Source organism: Rhincodon typus, chromosome 6 (genome assembly GCF_021869965.1).
Source record: "Rhincodon typus isolate 14 chromosome 6, sRhiTyp1.1, whole genome shotgun sequence".
NCBI classification, from domain to species: Eukaryota; Metazoa; Chordata; class Chondrichthyes; order Orectolobiformes; family Rhincodontidae; genus Rhincodon; species Rhincodon typus.
The window spans coordinates 30,944,615-30,968,283 of record NC_063337.1 but is presented as its reverse complement, the minus strand read 5'-3'; the positions used below and the strand labels follow the sequence as shown (position 1 = coordinate 30,968,283).

The window sequence follows — 23,669 nt, the reverse complement described above, 5'->3', positions numbered from 1 at the left end:
ACATATGAGGAACATTTGAGGACTCTGAGTCTATACTTGATAGAGTTTAGAAGGATGAGGCGCTGTCTAATTGAAACTTACAGAATACTGAACGGCCTGGACAGAGTGGACATTGGGAAGATGTTTCCATTAGCAGGAGAGACTTTGAACCGAGGACACAGCTTTAGAGTAAAGGGAAGACCCTTTAGAATGGAGATTAGACGAAACTTCTTCAGCCAGAGAGTAGTGAATCTATGGAATTCATTGCCACAGAAGGCTGTGGAGGCCAGAATTGAGTATATTTAAGAGATAGGTAGTTTCTTGATTGTCAAAGGGATCAAATGTTACAAGGAGAAAGCGGCAGAATAGGGTTGAGAAACTTATCAGTCACCATTGAATGGCGGAACACACTCAATGGGCCGAATGGCCTAATTTTTGCTTCTATATCTCATGGTCTAAACACACAGAATTCTAAGCTAGAATGTTTTGTTCACTGTGAGATCATAGACAGGGATAAAATAAAACAAATAGAGCGAATTAAAAGTAGGATTGAGAATGAGACAGAGATAAAAGAGACAAAAAGTAAAATCACCATCACTGGATTCCCCACAATAAGTAGTAACCTGGGGAGTTAACATTCACCAGAAACTGAACTGTGCCAGCCATATAATACTGGACCAGATTTTCCAATAGCCGGATAGTCATTTTTGAAGCACAGATGGGAGTTGCAGTGGGGACCCTGTGGAATCCCCATCTTAACAGACTCTGGGAAAATTGCCTCAAAGTTGTAGATTTCGCTCGACAATTCCTCTCGGCTTAGAAACTCAGAAAGAATCCATTTAAATTGGGACAGTCATACTGTGGGTACAAAATTAGCTGAGTAATAGGAAACAAAGAGTGTCCAATGAATAATTTTCAGCTTGGAGGGAGGTCTAAAGAGAAGCTCCCGAGTTGATACTGGAAAGCTTGCTTTTCCTGAATGTATAATCATGATTTAAATCTTAGTATGCAGGGGACAATTTTAAAATTTGTGAATGAAGCAAAACTTGGACCCATTGTAGCTATAAACAGGACAGAATTGAACTCCGAGAGGACATAGGCAAGTTGATGGAGTGGACAGGTAGATGGCAGATGAAGGTCAATGTAGAAAAGTGTGAGATGATGCATTTTAGTAGAAAGAACATGGACAGACAATATAAATTAAGGGGTGCAGGAGCAGAGGACCCTGGGTGTACATGTGCACAGATCATGGAAGAAGGCAGAACAGGTGGAGAAGCAGTTAATAAAACATACAGTATCTAAGGCCTTATTGATAAGGGCATAAAGTACGAGAGCAAGGAGGTCATAGTGAACTTTACTAGACACTTGTTAGGTCTCAGCTGGGGTATTGTGAATAGTTCTGAGTGCAGACTGTAGGAAGGATATAAATACATCGAAGCAAGTGCAGAAGAGATTGGCTAAAATTGTTCCATGGATGACAAATTTTAGTTACAGAGGATAGCCTGGAGAGTTTGGGACAACTCTCCTTGGAAGGAAGGAGGCAAAGAGGCCAGCTGATAGAGTTTTTCAAAATCATAAAGGATAGAGATAGACTAGATAGGGAGAAAGTGTTCCGACTTGTGAATGGATTGACAATGAAAGGGCAAAGGTTTAAAGTAACTCACAAAAGTAGTAAATATGATGTGAGAAAAAGCTTTTTTACATGAGTGGTTCAGATCTGGAAAGCATTGCCTGGATGTGATGGAGGCAGATTCCATTGTGGCATTCAGGAGGATGCCTGTTTGAATTGAAACAATATGCAAGGGTATGGTGCAAGGACACATGAATGGCAACAAGTCCCAATGCTCCTTGGAGAGCCAGGCAAGACACGATGAGTGGAGTGGCCTTTTTCCAGCGTTTCGGTGATTCCATCACCTCTGTTCTGAGGGAAAACCCAAGCCTATTCAATCTTTTCTCACAGCTGCAATTTTCAATCCCTGGCAACATGTTTGTAAATCTCTTCAGTACTTTCTCTGGAGTAATTATGCCATGTCTGTAAAATAGTGGCCAGATTTGTACACAAAACTCCAGTGTTCCTAGCCAGTATCTTATATAGTTCTAACATTACATTCCTGTTTTTGTGTCAAATTCCTCGTCCAATGAGGGAAAACATTCTCTATGTGCCATTTTTTAACCAAATTTTCTACCTGACCTGTCACCTGCAGGTATCTGTGGACATGCACTCCAAGGTCTTTCACTTCTTCTCCCTCTTTCAATATCCTATCATTTGGTGTGTTTTCCCTTGTTTGTTTGTCCTCCCTAATTCGTAGTTTCTCACTTCTCCAGATTAAATTCCATTTGCCACTTTTCCTCTCACTGAATCAGACCGTCATGTCAAACTGCTGCAGTTAAGTTGAGCACTGACACCTCATGGACTGGAATGGTTTTGGGAGGCTCACCACCTTCTCAAAAGCAAATGGCGATTGGCAATAAATGTTGACTTTCACATTCTAAGAATGAATAAAATAAATCAGTAGAGGGCAGACCATGTCTGCTGCATATTGGAGAAGAGACATTAGAGGTAGATTGTGTGGTTGACCATGTCAGAGGCAGCAGAGAGGTGGAGTAAGAATAGTGCACCTTGTTCACAATGAGAGTGGATGCCACTTGTAACTTTGAGTTCTTTCAGTGCTTTGGCTGCTTAAATGTTCTATTTTTCCCAATTTTCATATCCTTTCTAATGACCTCATTCAAACCAAAACAGAAATCGCTATAGCAACTCAGCAGGTCTGGCAGCATCTGTGAAGAGAAAGCAAACAGAGAATGACCTTATTACCTGGTACATTTATCTCCCAGTTATGGTCAGCTTGCAATGAATTTTCATGGCCACTAATTAGAATCCTTTTTTCTTCTAACTCACTTGTTTTGCTCCTTATGCCACTTGCATTTGTGTGGAGTTCTCAATGGGCCCATTCTATCTTTTTATTCTTCTGTAGTTTAACATGGTTTCTAATTTATCACACATATTGGAGGTATTCCTTCCTTTCTATCCCCTTACAGTGTGATAACAATTAAAGCCAGAAAGACACAAAAGTCTTGCAAACCGCACAGAAAGATTTTTTGCATTTACCATATTAATTGGGAATTGAACAGACAGCTAATTACATGGGATCTTTAATAAAAATTAACAAAGCAGGAACTCAGTGTTCCTTGGGCAGGACCTCTGCTAAAATATGGTTATCTACAGAATCTGCTTGCACAAAAGCTGCCACTACCAATAAATGGCAAAGTGCCTCAATTTTGTATTTTTAATAGCTTTTTTAATGGAGAGGACTCAAGATAGTTGTAGAATCATTTGGCAGTTTGGGTTTTTTATGATTAAAAGCAAATTATATCATGATGGGACAATTATTCATCAAGAGAAAATGCTATAACATGGATCTATGGTTTGAGCTACGAAGTTTGTTTTTATAGCAATTTCTGCAGTTCTCAATTTGTTGTTTTTAGATCTGGCACTGTTCTGCTTTCCCCAAATTCATACAAGTATGCTTCAGCTGCAGGATTTGAATGCAAACTGACACATCCATTCCATTCTTGTCAACATTGCTGCAGGTAACCTTCCCTCCTACAGGTTCCTGGCATTCCAGGGAGTTAAAATGCCTATGTATGCCATGAATGAGAATATGTTTTTTTCCTGAAGTGTCTTTGGCTCAGAAAACATTAAGAGTGGTGCAGTATGGAAAAGTATGGGATCAGAGATTTTCACAAAATGCACTGGAGGTTTTGAAGGAGATGGCGAGGAGGCAGGATGTCCTTTATCCACATGAAGTACTCTGGACACGTATATACAATCATGACAGTCACATCACCAAGTTGATTATGGCACACTCTGACAAGCATCACTCTCTCATGCAAGACAAGGTGGCACACAATCAAGGCAGTGAAACAAGGCAGAGGGAGGCCAAGCACATTTACATATCTTAACGTCCATGCTTCGATACTGTAACGTTGTTCATTCACTGTGGCCGGGTGAAAGTGCTGAAATTGCCTCCCAGATAGCACGGTGGATGTACCTACCAGTACCTGTCATCCCCATTACAAACACAAACTTGAGAAAGAACTACAGTGGTTCAAGAAGGCTGCTTGCCACTATCTTTTCAAGAGCAATTAGGGCTGGCCAACAAATACTGGTCCAGACAGTGATGCCCATAAATTCTTATTGGAATGCCAATTGCCAAGTCTGTGTGGAACCACAGAAAATGAAAGCATTTTCACAGCTAATTCTCTTTCTAACATTCCACTTTCCCTTCATCCCCAACTGTATTCCAATAAAATTGCAGACTTGTGGACCCAACTGCGAGGCAACATTTGATGGCTGAGATCGAAAAAGCCTTCATTTTGCAGTCGATGCATGTTCTGAACTATGGATGGTTAGTTCAGGCTCCTACCGTGAAGGCTGTGAATTTCAGGACTAGGTCAGAAGTCAGACAACACCAGGTTATAGTCCAACAGGTTTATTTGAAATCACAAGCTTTTGGAGCATTGCCCCTTCAGCAAGTGAAGTGAGAGAGAAGCAGACAGGCACAGAATTTATAAGCAGAGAGATCAAAAGATCATACAAGTAGTGTGAGTGGAGTGTCGACAGGCTGAATAATAGGTCTCTGCAGGTCATCAAGAGTGTCAGATGGTGTGAGTAAAGTGTCAACATCTGAATAATAAGTGAAGGGATGACCTATATTCTGATTAAATGAGGCAGAGAGATTATTACAAACCAAATGACTGAAATAACATAATAGGTATGAGTCGCATGCTGAGGGTCAAACGAAAGTAATGAGTAATTCAAAACTGTACAAACTAATTAAAGTAGAGAGATCATAACAGTTTATACAAGTGAGGGTGTCAAAACAGGACAGTAAAGAAGATTCTACAGATACAGAAAAGTGTGGTGGGGTCACATGTAGCGTGACATGAACCCAAGAACAAGGTTTAGGACTGACTTTCACTGGGCCTGGAAATGCAGTGTAGGAGGTGGAGGGAGCTGCAAAAAAGTGGTGTCAAGGAGAGGGCCTCAGGTGCACAGAACCCTAACATCAAGATAGGCTCTTATGAATTTGAGAACTCCACTTTCCTGCCTTTTCCTCATAAAGCTCGATACTCTTACTGATTAAACATCTGTTTATCCCAGCCTTAAATATAAGGCATAGGAGCAGAAATTAGGCCATTCGGCCCATCGAGTCTGCTCTGCCATTCAATCATGGCCGATAAGTTTCTCAAAAACCCCATTCTCCCGCTTTTTCTCTGTGACCTTTGATTCCCTTGACAATCAAGTACCTATGTATCTCTGTCTTAAATATACTCAATGACCTGGCCTCCACAGCCTTTTGTGGCAATGAATTCCATCGATTCACCACTCGCTGGCTGAAGAAGTTTCTTCTGTTCTCTGTTCTAAAGGGTCTACCTTTTATTCTAAAGCTGTGCTCTCAGGTCCTAGCCTATCCTGCTAATGGAAATATCTTCCCAACATCCACTCTGACCAAACTGTTCAGTATTCTGTAACCTTCAATTAGATGTCCCCTCACCCTTCTAAATTTCATCGAGTATAGACCTAGAGTCCTCAAACGTTCCTTATATGTTAAGCCTTTCATTCCTGGGATTAATCTCGTGAACCTCCTCTGCACCCACTCCAGAGCCAGTACATCCTTTCTGAGGTATGGGGCCCAAAATTGCTCACAATACTTTAAATGTGGTCTGATAAGAGCCTTATATAGCCTCAGAAGTACATCCCTGCTTTCATATTCTAGTCCTCTCGAAATAAATGCTAACATTGTATTTGCCTTCCTAACTACTGACTCAACCTGCAAATTTACCTTAAGAGATTCTTGGACTAGGACTCCCAAGTCTCTTTGTGCTTTAGATTTCTGAATTTTCTCACCATTTAGAAAATAGTCTATGCTTCTATTCTTCCTACCAAAGTACATGACATCACATTTTCCCACGTTGTATTCCGCCTCTTTGCCCACTCTCCTAACCTGTCTAAATCCTTCTTGCAGCTTCCCCGCCTCCTCAATGCCACCTGTCCCTCTACCTATCTTTGTATCATCTGCAACTTAGCCAGAATCCCCCCAGTTCCTTCATCTAGATCATTAAGGTCTAAAATGAAACACCACTAGTCACTGGCTGCCAACCTGAGAAGGACCGTTTTATCCCCACTCTCTGCTTTCTGTCAGACAGCCAATCTTCCATCCTTGCTAGTACCTTGCCTCTAACACCATGGGCCCTTATCTTACTCAGCAGCCTCCTGTGTGGCATCTTGTCAAAGGTCTTCTGGAAGTCCAAGTAGATAACATCCATTGGCTGTCCTTGGTCTAACCTGTTTACCTCCTTAAAGAATTCTAACAAATTTGTCAGGCGTGACCACCCCTTGATGAAACCATACAGACTTCATCCTGTTTTGGACTTACAAGTATTCAGAACTCTCATCCTTCACAATCGAGTCCATAATCTTACCAATGACTGAAGTCAGGCTAATAGGCCTATAATTTCCCTTCTTTTGCCTCACTCCCTTTCTAGCGATGTTCCAGTCCCCTGGGACCCTCCCTGACTCCAGTGATTCCTTCAGTACATCTCCTTCAGAACTTTGGGGTGTAATCCATCTGGTCCTTAGGTGATTTATCCACCTCAGACCTTTCAGCTTTTTTAGCACCTTCTCCTTGGTGATGGCCACCATACTCACCTCTGCCACCACCACCACCACCCACCACCACCACCCCCACCCCCCCCCCCCCCCCCCCCCCCGACTCTCTTGAATTTTTGGGATGTTACCTGTATCTTCCAACGCAAAGACTGACAGAAAATACTTGTTCAGTTCCTCTGCCATTTTTTGGTTCCCCATTACTACTTCTCCAGCTTCATTTTCCAGCAGCCCAATGTCCATTTGTGCCTTTCTTTTGCCCTTTATATATCTAAAGAAACTCATGCAATCTTCTTTTATATTACTGACTAGCTTACCCTCATATTTAATCTTCTCCCTTAATGACCTTTCTTAATGACCCAGCCTTGACAGCTCTGTGTGGTAAAGAATTCCACAGATTCACTACCCTTTAAGAGAAGAAATTCCTCCTCATCTGAGTCTTAAATGTGCAACCCCTTATTCTGTGTGTATGCCCTCTGCTCCTAGACTCTCCCATAAGGAGAAACAACCTTTCAATTTACCATGTCAAGTCCCCAAGAATCTTCTGTGTTTCAGTAAGGTCGCCTCTCATCCTTCTATATTCCAACAAATACAGGCCAAATCCACTCAACTTCTCCTCAAAAAACAGTCCTCCAAACCCTGTTAGCCTCGTGAACCTTCTTTGGATTGCTTCCGATGCCATGGTCCCTTTTTTTGGATAACGGACCAATAAGTGTTTACAGTAGTCCTTACTTTCAAACTCCATTCCCTTTGAAATGAAGGCCAACATTACATTAAAAATTATTTTACTTAGGAAATTGCCTAAAGGAACTCAAAAGTCATCTGACAGAAATGATCGATTAAGCATCTAGAACTATCCTCCTTTGAGCTCAGTATAACTTCGCCTCGTGGAGAGTTTCCCCTGTTTTCCATTGTCTATAATTTTGCTAGAGCTTCTTGATTATGCCACCACTCGGAGGCTGGCTTGATGTCAAAGGCGGTAATTCTCATCTAACCTCTTGAATTCAAGTCTTTTGTCCATGTTTGGAACAAGCTGACCTGCGATCGAGAGTTGAGTGGTCCAAACTGAAAATTCTGAGCAGGAACTTGGTGCATGTTAGTCCAATCATTATACATGTAATAATGTCTTCACCAATATGGTGCCAGGTGATTGACCCCAAAATCGTGTACACACTCTGTAGATTCCATTTTGGTACTCTGTGGGAAGTCATTGCACCCAAGGTACTGATGCAAATTATCCAAATTTCTCATGTTTCCTGGTGTTCAGTGAGATGCAGTGCTGAAAATTTTTAGCAAGTGTCATAGTTGTTTAACCCAATTTTTTTTTTAGTTTATCTTATTAACCTCATACTTCCTTATCTCGCAGTCTTTTAAATGGTGATATGATATTTGTATGTTCTGCAGTTTGACCATTGCTGAAGTATGCACCTTTGCTATTCAATCTGTTGCTGGGAAATTGTTTAATGAGAAACTTGCACAAATGCCTAGATTTCTTTAGCAATCACTACCAACAGCACTCACTAGGAGCAATGTGTCCTGGTGACTGTAAGGAATTCTGCTTCTGGGATAACATCTGAAGTGTTCATTATTGTCATTTTCAGTTGAGTTTGTTTTACTTTTTTGTTAATGGCAATTGTCGGGCAGGTAACAACTCATAATAAAAGTAATATGATAAAGAAATGTAGTGACACTTCTTTAGGATCAAAGGTTTCCAGTCAATTTCCAACTGGATAAAGAAAGTGAGAGAATTGCAGCCTTGTAGAAATCAATGGGTATATTACCTCAAAAATATTGGCATGCAGGCAAGTTTTTTTTGTAGTTGTCTTTGAGAAATAATTGAGGAATAGATGAAATGATATAGTTATAGGGTCAGAAGATAGTCCAGAGGACATCTTTTCTTAAATGTGCAGATCATAGGATCATTAGCTGAAAGGGAGAAGTAATTAGCATTGAATCAGTAACATAACAATTGAAGTTTCCCACATTTAATTATCCATACTATGTAGTTAATAACTTACGTTTGCCCAGAATGTGTAGAGTTATAGAGTACATTTTCTTTTGAAATGTATTATGTGAGAGTCATAGGAATATAGGACTTCAGAGTGGGAGTAGACCATTTGCCCTTCAAGCCTACCCATCTATTTAATAAGATTATGGCTGATCTGGTTTACTCAGCTCTACTTTCTGCCTGTCTGCCCCCTTGACTCTTGATGCTTTTATTTGTCAAAAATCTAACTTGACCTTGAACACATTTAAGGACCAAGACTTCACTACCTTCTGAAGGAGAAACTTTCACACTGTTGCTGGTGTTGGATATTGCCAGTGATGACAGTGTCAGTGTTGGGGGTGTCCACAAACCTGAGGTAGGCAGCCAATTCAAGACACAGGACCTCTGAAGAATCATCTAGACTTGAAACATTAGCTTGCTCTTTCTCCATGCATGCTGCCTGAACTGTGATTTCCAGCATTTTTTGTTTTCAATTCAAGAGGTACTTCCCTGTTTCATCATCTATGTGAAGGCGATTCTGCTTTTGTGATACAAAATTACAGTCAATCGTTTAGTCATGTGATGAGCAGAAAGTGTGTGCAGTGTTTGATTATTATCTGTGGATCTTCTATTGTAATGTGTGTGATATTTCAAATAACACGCTGGTTTGTTTAAGGATTTAGACCATGCAATGCGTATCATTAAGTATTACAATGATGCATTGTTTTTGTTCAAAGTGACCTGTCCTTTTTGAGGACAAAATGTCTAGTTGCTTTGACTACGCAAGGCTCAAGGTCACTTCAAGTTTAATTGTTATCTATTTGGATAACTTTAAAATTGATTCATGAAGAAATAAATAGGATTTTTGGGTTGGCAGACTGTAGTTAGTATAGAGCTACATGGATCAGTGCTCACATAAGTTACTTAAAATGTGTATTAATGATTTAAATGAGGGGACGGAATAATGCATCTAGGTTTGCTAATGATACAAAGTTGTGTGAGAAAATAAGTATTCAGCAGAATGCAGAGGAACATCAGCTAGTTGGTTGAGTTAACAAGGACATGGTGATAGAAGACAATGTGTTGTAGGGTGAGATTTTTCATTCTGCTTGGAACAATACAAAATATTTTTTTTGAATGGTGAGGGACTGGGAAATAGTTACGTTCAGAAAAGTTTAAGTGTCTTTATGTATAAATCATAGCAAGTTAACATATAGGTTCAGCTATCAGTTCAAAAGACAAAGGGTGTGTTAACTTTTGTTAAAAGGGACTACAGTGTAAAGGTAAATTAATCTTACCAGACCTAAATAAGGCATCGTTGAAACCACACCTGGAGTTTTGTGTGCAGTTTTGTATCTACCCTAGAGAGTACAATGAAGGTTTACTAGATTGGGTAATAATAGGATGAATGAATTGTTCAGTGAGGACAGATCGATTAAACCAAACTCCTTGGGGTTTAGAAGAAGGAGGTGATCTAATTGAAACTTATAAAATTTTTCAGAGGCTTTCAGGGCAGATGCTAAGAAATTGTTTGCGCTGGCTGGGAACTTAGACATAAGTTCGTAATCACTGAATAAGGGGTCAACCATTTGGGACTGAGATAATGAAAAATATCTTCACACGGATGATTATGAATCTTTGAAATTCTATTCCCCGTACAAACTAGGGCTGTGCATGCATTGAATATATTCAGGACAGAGGTCAATATGTTTTTTGGTAATAAGGAAATTAAGTCTATCAGGATGATACAGGAAAGTTGAGTTGATGTAACCAAGATCTTGGTGATTGGCAGATCAGGCTTGATTGACCTAATGGCCTAATCTAGCTCCCGTTTATCATTTTCGTATGCCCTCATTAGAAAGAGCTGTGATCTCAGCAGTGACTTTTAACTGAGAAACAATGCCTTTTCCATGTGCAGCTCTACTCCCTGTAGTTCAGCAATTTTAAATTGTGGTCCAAAATGCCAAATGCTTCTACAACCTCAGCAGCAATGAGTGGAAATCAATCAAAAACTGTCCTGGTAGCACTTGTGTCTTTTTTTTGTTTGTTTAAAATAACTCTGGTATCCTTCCTGTTGTTGAAAGTGTGTTCAGCTACACAAAATAGAGAAGCGAATGATAGTAAAACGTAGGGTATGCAGGGTAATTTGATCTTAGAGTAGGATAATAGGTCGGCACAACATTGTGGGCCGAAGTGTCTATACTGTGCTGTACTGTTCTATGTTCTAAGAGATGTTAGCTGCTGCATTAGGATTGAAAATGGCACAACTAGAGTTATATCAATGTTACAAACTAACTAATGTCACACTCTGCATACTTGCAGTGCACGCTTCCAGCACCCACACTAATGACTTACCCACAATATCTTTAGGCACAAGCTGCACCAGAATCTTGCATCAGCATCACTTTGGACTCAAAATGGCAGCTGGACTACAAATTTTGCAATCTGCCCATCTCAGTGAGGATCCTCGGGAGTACAGGAACAGAAGTAGGTCACTCAGTCAATTGAGCCTGCCCTGTCATTCAGTTAAATCATGGCTAATCATCTACCTCAGTCCATTTTCCTGCACTGTCTCCATATCCCTTAATGTCATTAGTCTCCAAAAATCTCTAGATTTCTATCTTGAACGTATTCAATGATCGAACTTTCAGTGTCCTCTACAGGAGAGAATCTCAAAGATTTACTGTCATCTGAATAAAGAAATTCCTCGTCATCGAGGTCTTAAATGGCCTGCCCATTATTCTGAGATTGTTTTCACTGGTTGTAGACTCTGCAATCAGGGGAAATACCTTATCCACGTCCACCCTATCACATCTATCTCGTTCCTCAAAACTCTAGGGAATACTGACTCAATCAACCTTTCTTCATAAGACAGTCCCTCAATTCCAGAGATTAGTCGGGTAAACACCCATTGCATTCACCTCTGTGGCAAGTGTATCCTGCATTAGTCAAGAAAAGCACAGCTGGACACCACAGACCAGGTACAATCTAACCAACACTCTATCCAATTACAGTAGACCTCTTCTGAACTCAAATCCTCTTTTGATGAAGGCAACTACACTGTTTGCCTTTCTAATTGCTTGCTGCATACTGACTTTTAATGATTCAGGAACACGGTCTCCAAGGTCTCTTTAAATGCCGACACTTTCTGACTTCGCAGCATTTATGAAATATTCTATTTTTCTGTTTTTTCTACCGAAGTAAATAACTTCATTGCATTTTATTTCCTCTACCTTTATCCAGACCATTTACTTAGCCAAGTTCCTGAGAAGTCTTCTTGCATCTTCCTCACAGCTTGCACTCTCACCTATTTTGGTGTCATGAGTAAATTTGGATATATCACTATTTGTTGCCACATTCAAATCCTTTACAAAATTTGTGAAAAGCCTTAGACCCAGCTCTGATCTTTGCACAACCCCACAGTAACAGTCTGCCATCCTGAGACTGATCATTAATCTCTACCTTTTGTTTTCTGTTATCGAATTCTTAATTGATACTAATAGATTCTCTCAATCCCATGTACTCTAGTTCTATTTATTAACCTCCTTTGGGGAACCTTATCTAAAGCCTTATGAAAATCTAATACAATGCATACTCTGGGTCTTGTTTATCTATTCTACAGGTAATATCCTCCAAAGACCTCAACATGTTTGTCAAACATTTTTTTTCATGAATCTACACCCATTCTGCCTCATTTTACCTTTCTTTTCTCGGTGTCCAGTTACCGTATCCTTTATTAATGATTCTATCATTTTCCGTCTGACTGTCATCAAACTAATAGGTCTGTATTAGTTAATCCCAAAATAGAAAATCCTAATTTTCTTTCTTCTTGCATTCTTACGTAGTTGACCTACTTTTGCTACTTTCCAGTCTGCAACAACCTTCCCAGAATTGCTAGAATTTTGAAGATAACCAGCAATGCATTCACAATCTCCCTAGGCACTTCCTTCAGAACTCAGATGTAGCTCTTCTGGTCCAGAGAATTAATCTATCTTCAAAAAGCTAACCTTTCAAGTATACCCCTTTATTAATATTATCTTCAGTCTGATTGGTTGAGGGGTGTTACTGTTGTTTGCCCTGTTCTCACAGGTGCTCCTTAGATGGCAATGTAAAAACCCTCATAAAATTTGAGAGCAAGTGTAAGTTCAGTGAATGGTGAGCACTATTTGCCCATTGCTAACTGCAAAAACTGGGTCATTCTTTTTTCTGGGAAGCATTTAAGTGGCCAGTTGATTCTTGGAAATAAATAAAATGGTACATTAAAGGCTGGATGAAGTGGTTTGCTGGTTCTGACTCAGCTGGCTGAAAAAGCATTGGAGTGTAATGAGTGATGAATCCAATGGTAACTAGTTAAGTCTTAGTAGCAGTGAATTATTCTGATGTTTATTTTGCCTTTATTCTCCATTAGCCTTTCAACTAATTATGGCAAGAAATCCTGGATTTTCTTTTGTGAAGAACAAACCAGGATACAAGTTCCAAAGTTGTTGGAGGTCATTAGTAGATATGACAAAACAAAGGTATTCCAGTAAATGAAACTTGCCCGGGAAGCTTTATGATTACTATTGTCCTTTTATACAGTTTTTTTTCTGAATTAACAATTCACAATTGTTGGAGAAACTGGCACACTCGTCGTTATTAATTAATATTTATCATACGTTTGCCTTGCCTGATTTGTTTGCTTTGAGAAAGTTGCAAATGATTTATGTACTCTTAATATCACCACAGTGCATTTTTTATAATTATAATTTCAGACACGATAGAATGTTCATCTCATATAGTATAGACTTAATTGTTTGCTAATGTTTTTATCTCAAACTTGTATGATAAAATGAATAACCAAACACAATAGTCATCTTTTATAACGTTTTCTAACCTCTGCAATTTATACATACTTATAAAATAGTGCATCACTGATTATTATGTCACTTTCATGTCTAAAGTATTCACTGGAATGATACGCTCATTGTTTTAAACTTTATGTATGTAATATTTTTGTCACAGGAGTGGTTCTTAGGAAAGGCTCTGTATGATGAACAATCTACAATTATTCACCATTATGCTTTTGCTGAAGATCCAATAATTTTTAAATATCCAGATTTTGCTGCTGGCTGGGCCTTGAGTATTCCACTTGTCAACAGGTAGGTGGCTGATTAACATATAATTAACTTACAGTGTAGAGAATATCTTTACATTTGCCATAAATCCTGGCTAGTCCTAATTCTGCAATATCAGCAATGTATTATTGGCACTACACAGTCACTGAGTCATACAGCACAGCAACAGGCCCTTCGGCCCAACTTGCCCATGCCGACCAGGTTTCCTAAATTGAACTAGCCCCATTTGCCTGCATTTGGCCTATATCCGTCTAAACCTTTCCTGTCCATGTACCTGTCCAAATGTCTTTTAAGTTTTGTAATTGTACCCACCTCTGCCACTTCCTCTGGCAGCTTGTTCCATACATGCACCACCTGCCGTGTGAAAAAGCTATCCCTCAGGTCCCTTTTAAATCTTTCCCCTCTCACTTTAAACCTACATGCTCTGGTTTTGGACTCCCCTGCCCTTGCAAAATAGCCTTGCTACTAGGTGAGATATTTGGAGTAAAATTATCATTAAACTGCAGCAAGCTCTCTAACATCTGAGAAGCAATGGGCTCCCATTTCTGATTAATGAAGCAGGCCACCGCAAGATGGAAGTGCTCCTTCTCCAACTTCTAAAGGTTTTAAATAATTCTTCAGTACCATGGCCATTATCATGGAAGGGAAGTAGGTGGCTGAGTAGAAAATTTTCGTTAAGCCTGTTATTTGGCCTCATACTGATTACCAACAGTTTTGGGCAGGTAGCATTGCTCTCTTCCATCTTCCCCAACTGCCCCGGAAAATATAGACAAGCTAGCAAATATGCAAGGCTAAGAAAACCATGCTAACAGTCATAATGGCCATAAGAGTGTAACAACTGTCATTGGGATTAGCTAGAAATGAAAATAAATTCCCAGCTTCCTTTTATTTGCCTTTTGAAATAGTGCCTGATTGTCCTTTTGATAGCATTTCCTTTCCGATGGTTACAGTGGGATAGGAATCAGGTTCAGTCCATTTCATAGATTTTGCACAATGTCCTTAATGGCATGAACATTTCTACTGGATAAAACTGAAGGTCAATTTATAGAACTTTGTTTTTAAAAATGGGAAATCCAGCACTGTTCTCAGTCAAGTTCTGGCTCCCTAACTCCCACTGTCATTCTAAGATTTTTGATGAATTAAATAAAATTCTTGCCCGTTTGTTTAATGAATTTGAATTTTATCACAAAACTGGTATTGTGGAAGTACATGTAGAATATGATGCAGTTTGTCAATCATCTTCCAAATAAATGTTAATAATATTACAACCTTTAGCATAATTAATGAGAGATGGTAACAACCTTTCTCACCACCAGTATTATTTTCTTCAAAGGTGGGATGTTGCTGAAATTGAAATGACTTTCCAAACATTTTGGATTTCACCCACACCATGCAGCAACACAGTCTGGATTAACACTAAATTCAGTGCCCATTGTATCCTATCGGGGGATTTACTACAGTATTTGAGCTACATTCATGAAAGTTTAAAAAGTTTATGACAAATCTGGCAACAGTGTGTTACGTTGATAAACTTTTAACTGGCTCCGGACAACCTCAGTATGTAGTTTTATGTGACCATCTTGTAAATTTCATTAAACCGTGTTCATCAAACCTGCCATTCTATGACTGTAACATGAGTTATCTTTTTATCTGTGCCAGTTTTTATAATAAAAGTTTTGATGACTCGCTGTGGGAACATTGCCCAGGTGTTGGGTGGATTTTGGTGCCAACTTTGAAAATAGTCAAACAATCTAGTATTATAAATTGGGTCCTAAATGCATGACTCATTGAATATGTCTCTCCAAATAGGCTGGCTTGTAATGATTAAGGGCACTTAATGTGATCTTTACAGATTATGAATGACAGTCAGTAATTTGGGTATATTTGTTAGCCAACTAATTTCACTTCCACATAATTGTACATCCATTGATTTTAATTGACAGCAGGTCAAATGAACTGAGAATCAGGGGTGCTGACATGAACTCTTAATTTTTCCAACATCTGGCTATATGGTCCAAGAAAACTAAGATAAATTTCTTGTGTTATATATCAAGTGGAGAAAATACAGCTGTAGGTTTCACCAGATGTCAAATGATTACAAACTATATATTGTTTTAAACCATCTATGTGCTTGTAACTCTGGCTACAGCATCTTCACCTGACCCTTTTGTATTGTTTCTGAGGCTCTGCCAGTAATGTCACTGATTGCAAGAAAATTATTTATTCTAGCGCACTTTTCAGGGATGATATTATACAGTGAAGTTAGCTATGTCTCAAAAATAGATTCTATCATGTTAATCCAAAATTAACTTTCCCTCATTTCTGTTGTATAAACAGGCTTGCAAAACAATTGAAGATAGAAAAACCTTTTGCAGATTTTACTATAGACTTGAAACATGAGGTATGTGATAGAAAATGATGTTTAGTAAAATAGTCACAAATTATTTGCAGTGTTTAAAACTTGTCCACCTGCTAGGCAATTGATAGTAAGTTTTAGTTATTTTCAACTTCTTTATTACCTGCTGGTTATTTGTGTGCTGTAATTTTCTTTTTAAATGCATTAATTGTAAAACAAACTAAAGTGCTGTTTCATACAATATAAATCAAACAGTCCCAACATCATTTATTTAACTCAAGTTGTTAATCAAGTTGGATTTGAATATAGCCATATCGCGGTGGTAAAATCCTCCTCCTCTTCAACCCGCAAGGTCTAATTTGAATTGAATACACAAAATCTCAACCCAACCCATTGAGTTACTTTCTTTGTTTTGAATACAAATGATGTATGTTGAATTTCCTGTTAGTGATATGTTTCGCAGTCCTAGTCTGTTAATAGAATTCTAAGATCTCTCTTCTTACTCAGAGGTATCCATCTGTCTAATGCACTTAAATGCTTAATCATTCTTGGCTCCATGTAGGAGTCAGTAGATATAGTCCACATGAAAAATAATGGTACTCATCTGTCTCTTAGCTATGAGTATTAATGATTCTCTGTCATGTATATCTCTTTGTGATAGAAGGTAGGCTTCAATATATCTTGGTTAAACTGACAATTTTGTTAGCTATGGTGAATTTCAGTTGCGGTTTTTAATTTGTTCAAGAAGTGATTGTGTGTGAGTCTCAGTCTGTCTTGCTTATGGGTCATCATTGTATTCAATGAGATGTGATCCCTGTCTCAACACCATTCATTGTACAGTTTGTCAGAATGATCCCTCTAGCTGACCACTGAAGATCAACAATAGCCTTATGTTTTACTAGTTTATTGTAACTTCAAAATTCTGGTGCGACATCATTAAATCTGATATGAATATAAACTGAGTATAATGCAAATTACAAATACATTACACTTCAATATCTTTCTTTATTCGTGTAAACTATGTGAGGTAAATTTTACATCTTTAGATGTTGAGCTTCAGCAGGTGTGAACATATATACTCAATCTTGAGGTTATGAAGATATTCTGTGCCTCAGAATGAATTGTTGAAAATTTCTGCAGGGCCTGTTGACCTGACTGAGTTCTTAATGTCTTCTCCTAGCAGCTGCAAATTTGTGTCACAAGGGTCAATTTGTAAAATTTCCTTGCATTATATCATCTTAAAGTATTTCTTGCTGTAGTTTGACCATTTCAATAATATTTTGGTCTTTCTTTTTAGTGTTTTTTTAGTGAGTATATTCATTCTGGAAAGAAAGATTTGGGGAAAAAATTCCTCATTCGATATGGATAAAATATTGCAAACTTGATCTACGATGAAACCTCCAAAAGGACATCCATAACTGATTACCTTTGTCAGCTTCATTTTCATTTGACTTAATTATTTAAAGTGAGCCATTCCACAATATGATTGAAGGCAACCTTAGCCTTCTTATTTTTAAATAACTATTAAAACTACTCAAAAACAGATGTCAGAAACAAAATTGTCTGAATGTAATTGTTTTTTAATTGAATAATTTACCACAAAGATTTAATGAGTAGAAAATATCATAACAACAACTTAAGCTTTGTATATCTTATGTTGTTGGCAAGTAACAAATTGAGTAGCATGGATTCAACTTATTTGAAATGCTCATCCAAGTTTATTTAACAACTCAGACTACAGCTTGCGGTTACAAATAACTATGTATACATTCAGATTATAGCTTGCTTCTGCTGGACTACACATCACAGTTTGTCACATAGTTTCATCCTGGTCCTTGACCTGTTAGCATATCCAGCTCTTAAAGCAATTACAGTTCTTAAAGCAATAGCACAACATCACTCCTCTTACCCCTTCTTCCACAGCCAAGATAAAGTCGTATAACACTAATGTCAATGTCTCCCTAATTTAATTTTTACAATATGTCCTGAGGAAGAACTTTAAAATGTATTCCTCTTGTGATACCTAGTTCATCACTCTATGGCCAAAAGCATCTGAGAATTCATGACACCTGTTGCATTGTCCCAGCCCATCCATTTATGATAACTTTCCAAAGTGTCTTGACTCCTAGATTATGAGCTGTTTCTTCCTGAAGTTGGTTATATTGGTACTGAGCAAACTTCATCAGATTGACCTTAACCATATTTTCCACCTCGATATCAGCACTGTCAACTTGTAAGTCTAGCAGAATGTTTGCATTCATATTTGGATTTGTAATCTGCCCAGTGAGTCTGATGTGGAGGTGCCAGTGTTGGACTGGGGTGGACAAGGTCAGAAGTCAGATGATGCCAGATTATAGTCCAACAGGTTCATTTGAAAACACAAGATTTTGGAGCGTTGCGTCTTTGGCAGGTGAAGCATCAGACTTCACCTGACGAAGGGGCAACTCTCCAAAAGCTTGTAACTTCAAATAAACATGTTGGATCATAACCTGGTGTTGTCTAACTTCTGACAGTGTGTCTGAGTTAACCGTTTTGGTACCAGATGTGTAGCAGAGGTCAAAGTTGTACTCTCTTTTGGTAGCGGTTGTTATTGTCTTGTCAGTGGTTTAAGCCAAATCATTTCCAATGCTTTGTGATCGGTTTCCACAGTGAATTACTCACTGAATGGAATCTTCTGCTATTGAATATTATATAGCAAGTGTTTCATGTGGTATAGACCTTTGGATCCAAATACAGTTGGTTTGCCATCTTGCATGTTGCAAGTTCCTATCCCCTTCTGAGATGTATTGTCTTCCAGGACTGCCTTCTTCCTTTCGTCATATTATTACAGAACAAACATTTCTGATGACAATATTTGTTTGACCATGTTTGATGCTTCTCTTGCCATGCGTAGCTCCTTAAGAGCTCTCATAATGAAGATGCTTTGTCAGAAAAGTTTGGTATGTTTAGAATTTACAAGAACCAGACATCTTTGCAAGTTTTCTTTCCCTTGAGGAGTTAGCACAAGACTTGCATCTTTGACTTGCCTGGGTTGGGACACATCCTGCCGTCAGAACCTTCCTGGAATGCCTGGAGCTATTAGGAGGTCACACAGGGGAACTTAATTCAATGGGAAGAAAGTATCAATTTCCAGAGGAAACAGACATATTTGGTCTTAAGTTCGCAGAAATCCAAATGGGTCAGTTATTCCTGTTTTGCATTCATTAGTATATCATGAATACTCATTAAAAACCTAATCTGCTGAAATTATATTCTTAAATGTAATATTCTTATCTGAAGACCAGGAAATGATATGTTATAAAATCTGACTAAATATCCTAAATGTGTAACTGGGCGGAATACATCCTTCCAGATGTGCTGAGCACCATAAACTATAAGATGTAAGAGCATAAGGAGGCCATTTAGCCCATTGAGTATCCCTGTCCTTTTATGAGGAGATGGCTGATCTGTAATCCTAAACTCCACTTTCCTGCCTTTTCCCCATAACCCTTGAATCACCTAATTGTTAAAAATTGTGTCTGTCTCAGCCTTGAATATTCTTAATGATCCAACCATGACAGTCCTCTGTGGTAAGGAATTCCACAGATTTACAACTGAGTGCGAGAAGAAATTCCTCCTCATCCCTGTCTTAAATGTGTGACCCTTTATTCTAAGATTATGCCCTTTGGCCCTAGACTCTCCCACAAGGGGAAACAACCTTTCCACATATCCAGTCAAGTCTTCTAAGAACCTTGTATGTTTCAATTAGGTCACTTCTTATTCTTCTATTTTCCAATAAGTACAGGCCCAACTACTCAACCTCTACTCATAAAACAGTCCCTCCATATCTGTTATCAGTCTAGTGAACCTTTTCTGGACTACACCTACAAGTATATCTTACTTAGATAGGGGCCCAAAACTGTTCACAGTATTCCAGCTGTGTTCTGACTAGTGCCTTGTGTAGTTTCAGCAAAAGCTTCTGACTTTCATACTCCATTCCCTTGGAAATAAAAGCCAATATCCCCTCTGCCTCTCCTATTATCCACTGAATTTGGATGCTAGCTTTTTGTGATTCATAAATGAGGACATCCAAATCCTTCTGCTCTGTAGCTGTTTGAGGTCCTTCTCCCTTTAATAAGGTTGAGCTCCTCTATTATTCTTGCCAAAGTGCATAACCTTGCATTTTCCCACATTACAATTCATTTGTCAAGTTTTTACCCATTCGCTTAACCTGTCTATATCCCTCTGCAGACTCTTTGTGTCATCCTTTCCACCTGCCTTCCCACCTATTTTGTCATCCATGAACTTGGCTATGTACATTCAATTTCCTCATCCAATTCATTGTTATCTTTTGTAGACAATTGTGATTCCAGCATTGATCCTTGTGGGATACTACTAGTTACAGGTTGCAGTCCGGAAAATGCCCTCCTTGTCCAACTCTGTCTTCTTTTAATTTGTCAGTCCACTATTCATGCTAATATACTACATCCAACACCATAAGCTCTTTTATGAAGTAGCCTAATGTATGCATCTTATCAGATGCCTTTAAAAATCCAAAAATATTATGTCCACTGATTCCCCTTTATCTATCCTGCTTGTTATCTCCTCAAAGAACTCGAGAGAATTTGTTGGGCATGACTTTCCCTTCATCAAGTCCTGCTGACTCTGATCACATCATGAATTTCTAAATGGTCTGCTATTATATCCTTTGAAGTAGACGCTAACGTTTTCCCAATAAGAGCCAACAGATATTTATCTGTTTTTTGATTTTTTTTTAAATAAGCGTGTTACAATCCCTTGGGACTTCTTCTGAATCTAAGGAGTCCTGCAAGATTAATACCGGTGTATCCAATGTCTCTTATTATTTCTAGGCAAGATGGTGGCAGAGTAAGACACTCCAGCCAAAGCTCCTGTTCTTTTTCTTTCTTTCTCCTTTCTTTTTTTAAACCTCGTTTCTGTGTTTTTATTTCAACTAATGACTTGGACATACGCAGAGGGAATGGAGGAGCTGACAAGCCCCAGAGCGGAGGCTGGTGCAGGAAAGCAGCCCCAGCGCAGAGGCCGGCGTGGGGAATCGAGTCCCGGAGCAGAGGCCGGCGCAGGGAATCGAGTCCCAGAGCGGAGGCCAGTGCGGGGAATCGAGTCCCGGAGCAGAGGCCGGCGCGGGGAATTGAGTGCCGGAGCGGAGGCCGGCACAGAGAATCAGGCCCTGGAACGCAGGCCAGCACGGTGAATTCAAGTCCTGAGCGGAAGCCAGCACAGTGAATCAAGTCCCGGAGTGGAGGCCGACATGGGGAAGTAGCCCCAGAACAGAAGTCCAGCGCGGGGCTGACAAAGGGAGTAATTTACAGAGTAAACTTACCCTGAAGCAGACTGGAGGCTTGGAGTGGAGCAGGGACAATTGTCGGATTGGGGTCCGGTGCGGGCAGTCAGACCATGTTTGGAAGCCCCAGCGCTGAGCTTCTGCAATTTGATGTTTATTTGTAATTTTTGTTTATCTGACTGTAATGTCTATCCTTTTAACTATGTGTTATTTCTAACTTGTACAATGACTCACCGTAAAGTAATACAATTACTTTTCTTTTTTCATTCCTCTTTTCATATCTAAGATTCATACTTAGGTACTTGCACCTGAGGTGGCACCATGAGAGGCGACATTGTAAAACTTTTCACTGTACTCCCGTACTTGAGTACACATGACAATAAAGGATATTCTAATTTTTTTTAAAGTCCTGAGATGCAACCCATTAGGTTCTGGGGGTGTATTTGTCTTTAGCCCCATTAGTTTCTGTAGCACATTTTCTCTACCTCTAGTGATATCCCAATGTGAAGAAGGAACATTTGAAATCTTAGATTTCCTTTCATAAGTTATTTTGATAAAGGCTTGCAGTAACATTTTAATTCTTAAATTAATTGTTCATCTTCACTATCATGTCCCAATTTATTTATACATTCTGTTGGGGTTTGTGTGTGGTTAATTGAAGACTGTACCTGCACTTGAAACTTTCTAAGGAATTATGCATGCAACTCTGCTAAATTAGTAAACTCCTCAGAACTGTACGATTTAAGTTTGTGTGGTTTTGAGGACTGAATGTCTACTGTGTGTACAGAACACAGTTTTGATCTTGTGATATGATTTCTTTTAATCATGTAAAGCAACATAAATTGAAGCTGAACCTAATGGAAATATCTGTATTTTCAGATTGCACTCTTTATATCTCAAAAATCTAATGGCCCTCAGCTGACTTCAGTGAAGGAATTTTGTACAGAAGAAGTAACTGCATCGAAAGCAACCAACTGTGCAACTACATTTCATACCTATCTTCCATTTTGTGTGAGTCATCTTTTTCAATCTATTCCCAACATTACAAAGTGATCATGTTGTAAATGATTTTACAATTCAAAACTTGACAGATTTCAAGGACTCTTCTTCTCTACCAGGTACATATAACTAACTTTGATATAACAGAATGACAAATCTTAGGAGAACTAACTTGTGGGCTTTCACAAAGCTGTCGATGTTCTGCCTTTAAGCTCGTCCTAGAGACTGCTGGATATATCTGTTACTTGACATGAAGAATCATATGCATTGCTCGCAGTTCTTATATAAAGTTCCCTAGGGATTTTGCAACACTTTTTGTCCCCAGTTTGAAATATGAATTTAAATTCCTTAATTTTTTTTAGATTTTATTTCAGCTCGTACATACATCTATTGGCCATACTGACAGTCCCATTCTGAATAAATTTGCAGGGATTAAGTTCAGAAATATCCCACTTTATCTGTAATACAATAGTTCTTGATGGGTTTTAAATTGGCAGCTACTTCTGTGCCGTTCTTTTTTCAGTATTTGGAGTCATAGTTATAGACGTCCACAGCATGGAAACAGGTCCTCAGCCCAACTTGCCCATGCCGCCCAGTTTTCACAATTAATCTAGTCCCATTTGCCTTTCATTTGGTCCATATCCCTCCATACCTAGTCTATCCATGTACCTGTTTAAATGTTTCTTAAATTGATGAAATTTGCAGAAATGATTCTGAACAGATTAGTCACTGAGCCCTACATTGGAAGCATTAGTAGCTTTTCAGTCCCAGGGTTATTCTATTAGTTAGGTCAAGTCCAATAAGTTCTCAACAGGTTTATACCATGAGTAATAGGGAGGCAATGGCCTAGTGGTACCATTGCCACATTATAAATCCAGAAACTCAGTTGATGTTCTGGGGACCTGGGCTTGAATCCCACCATGACAGATGATGGAATTTGAATTCACTAAAAAATATGTGGAATTAAGAATCAGGCATAGCTAAAAATGAGGTGTCAACCTGGTGAAGCTATCAAACAGGACTACTTGTGTGCTAAACAGCATAAGCATCAAGTGATAGACAGAACTAAACGATCCCACAACAACAGATCAGATTTAAGCTCTGCAGTTCTGTTTCATGCTGCGCTGGACAACTCACTGGGGAAGAAGGCTCCACAAATATCCCCATCCTCAATGATGGAAGAGCCCAGCACATGAGTGCAAAAGATAAGGTTGAAGCATTAGCAACAATCATCAGCCAAAAGTGCCAAGTCAGTGATCCAT

At 39.0% G+C, this 23,669-nt stretch overlaps 1 protein-coding gene across 1 annotated transcript in view; it reads left to right on the top strand.

Annotated features, from left to right (window-relative positions):
* The window catches only part of b3glcta (beta 3-glucosyltransferase a), a 156,399-nt gene that overhangs the window by 74,724 nt on the left and 58,006 nt on the right, over positions 1-23,669 (top strand). The window contains exons 6-9 of the mRNA XM_020529584.2: positions 13,045-13,153; positions 13,638-13,774; positions 16,088-16,151; positions 22,288-22,419. Of these exons, the coding sequence (XP_020385173.1) occupies positions 13,045-13,153; positions 13,638-13,774; positions 16,088-16,151; positions 22,288-22,419 (442 nt within the window). The remainder of the gene's footprint in view (positions 1-13,044; positions 13,154-13,637; positions 13,775-16,087; positions 16,152-22,287; positions 22,420-23,669) is intronic.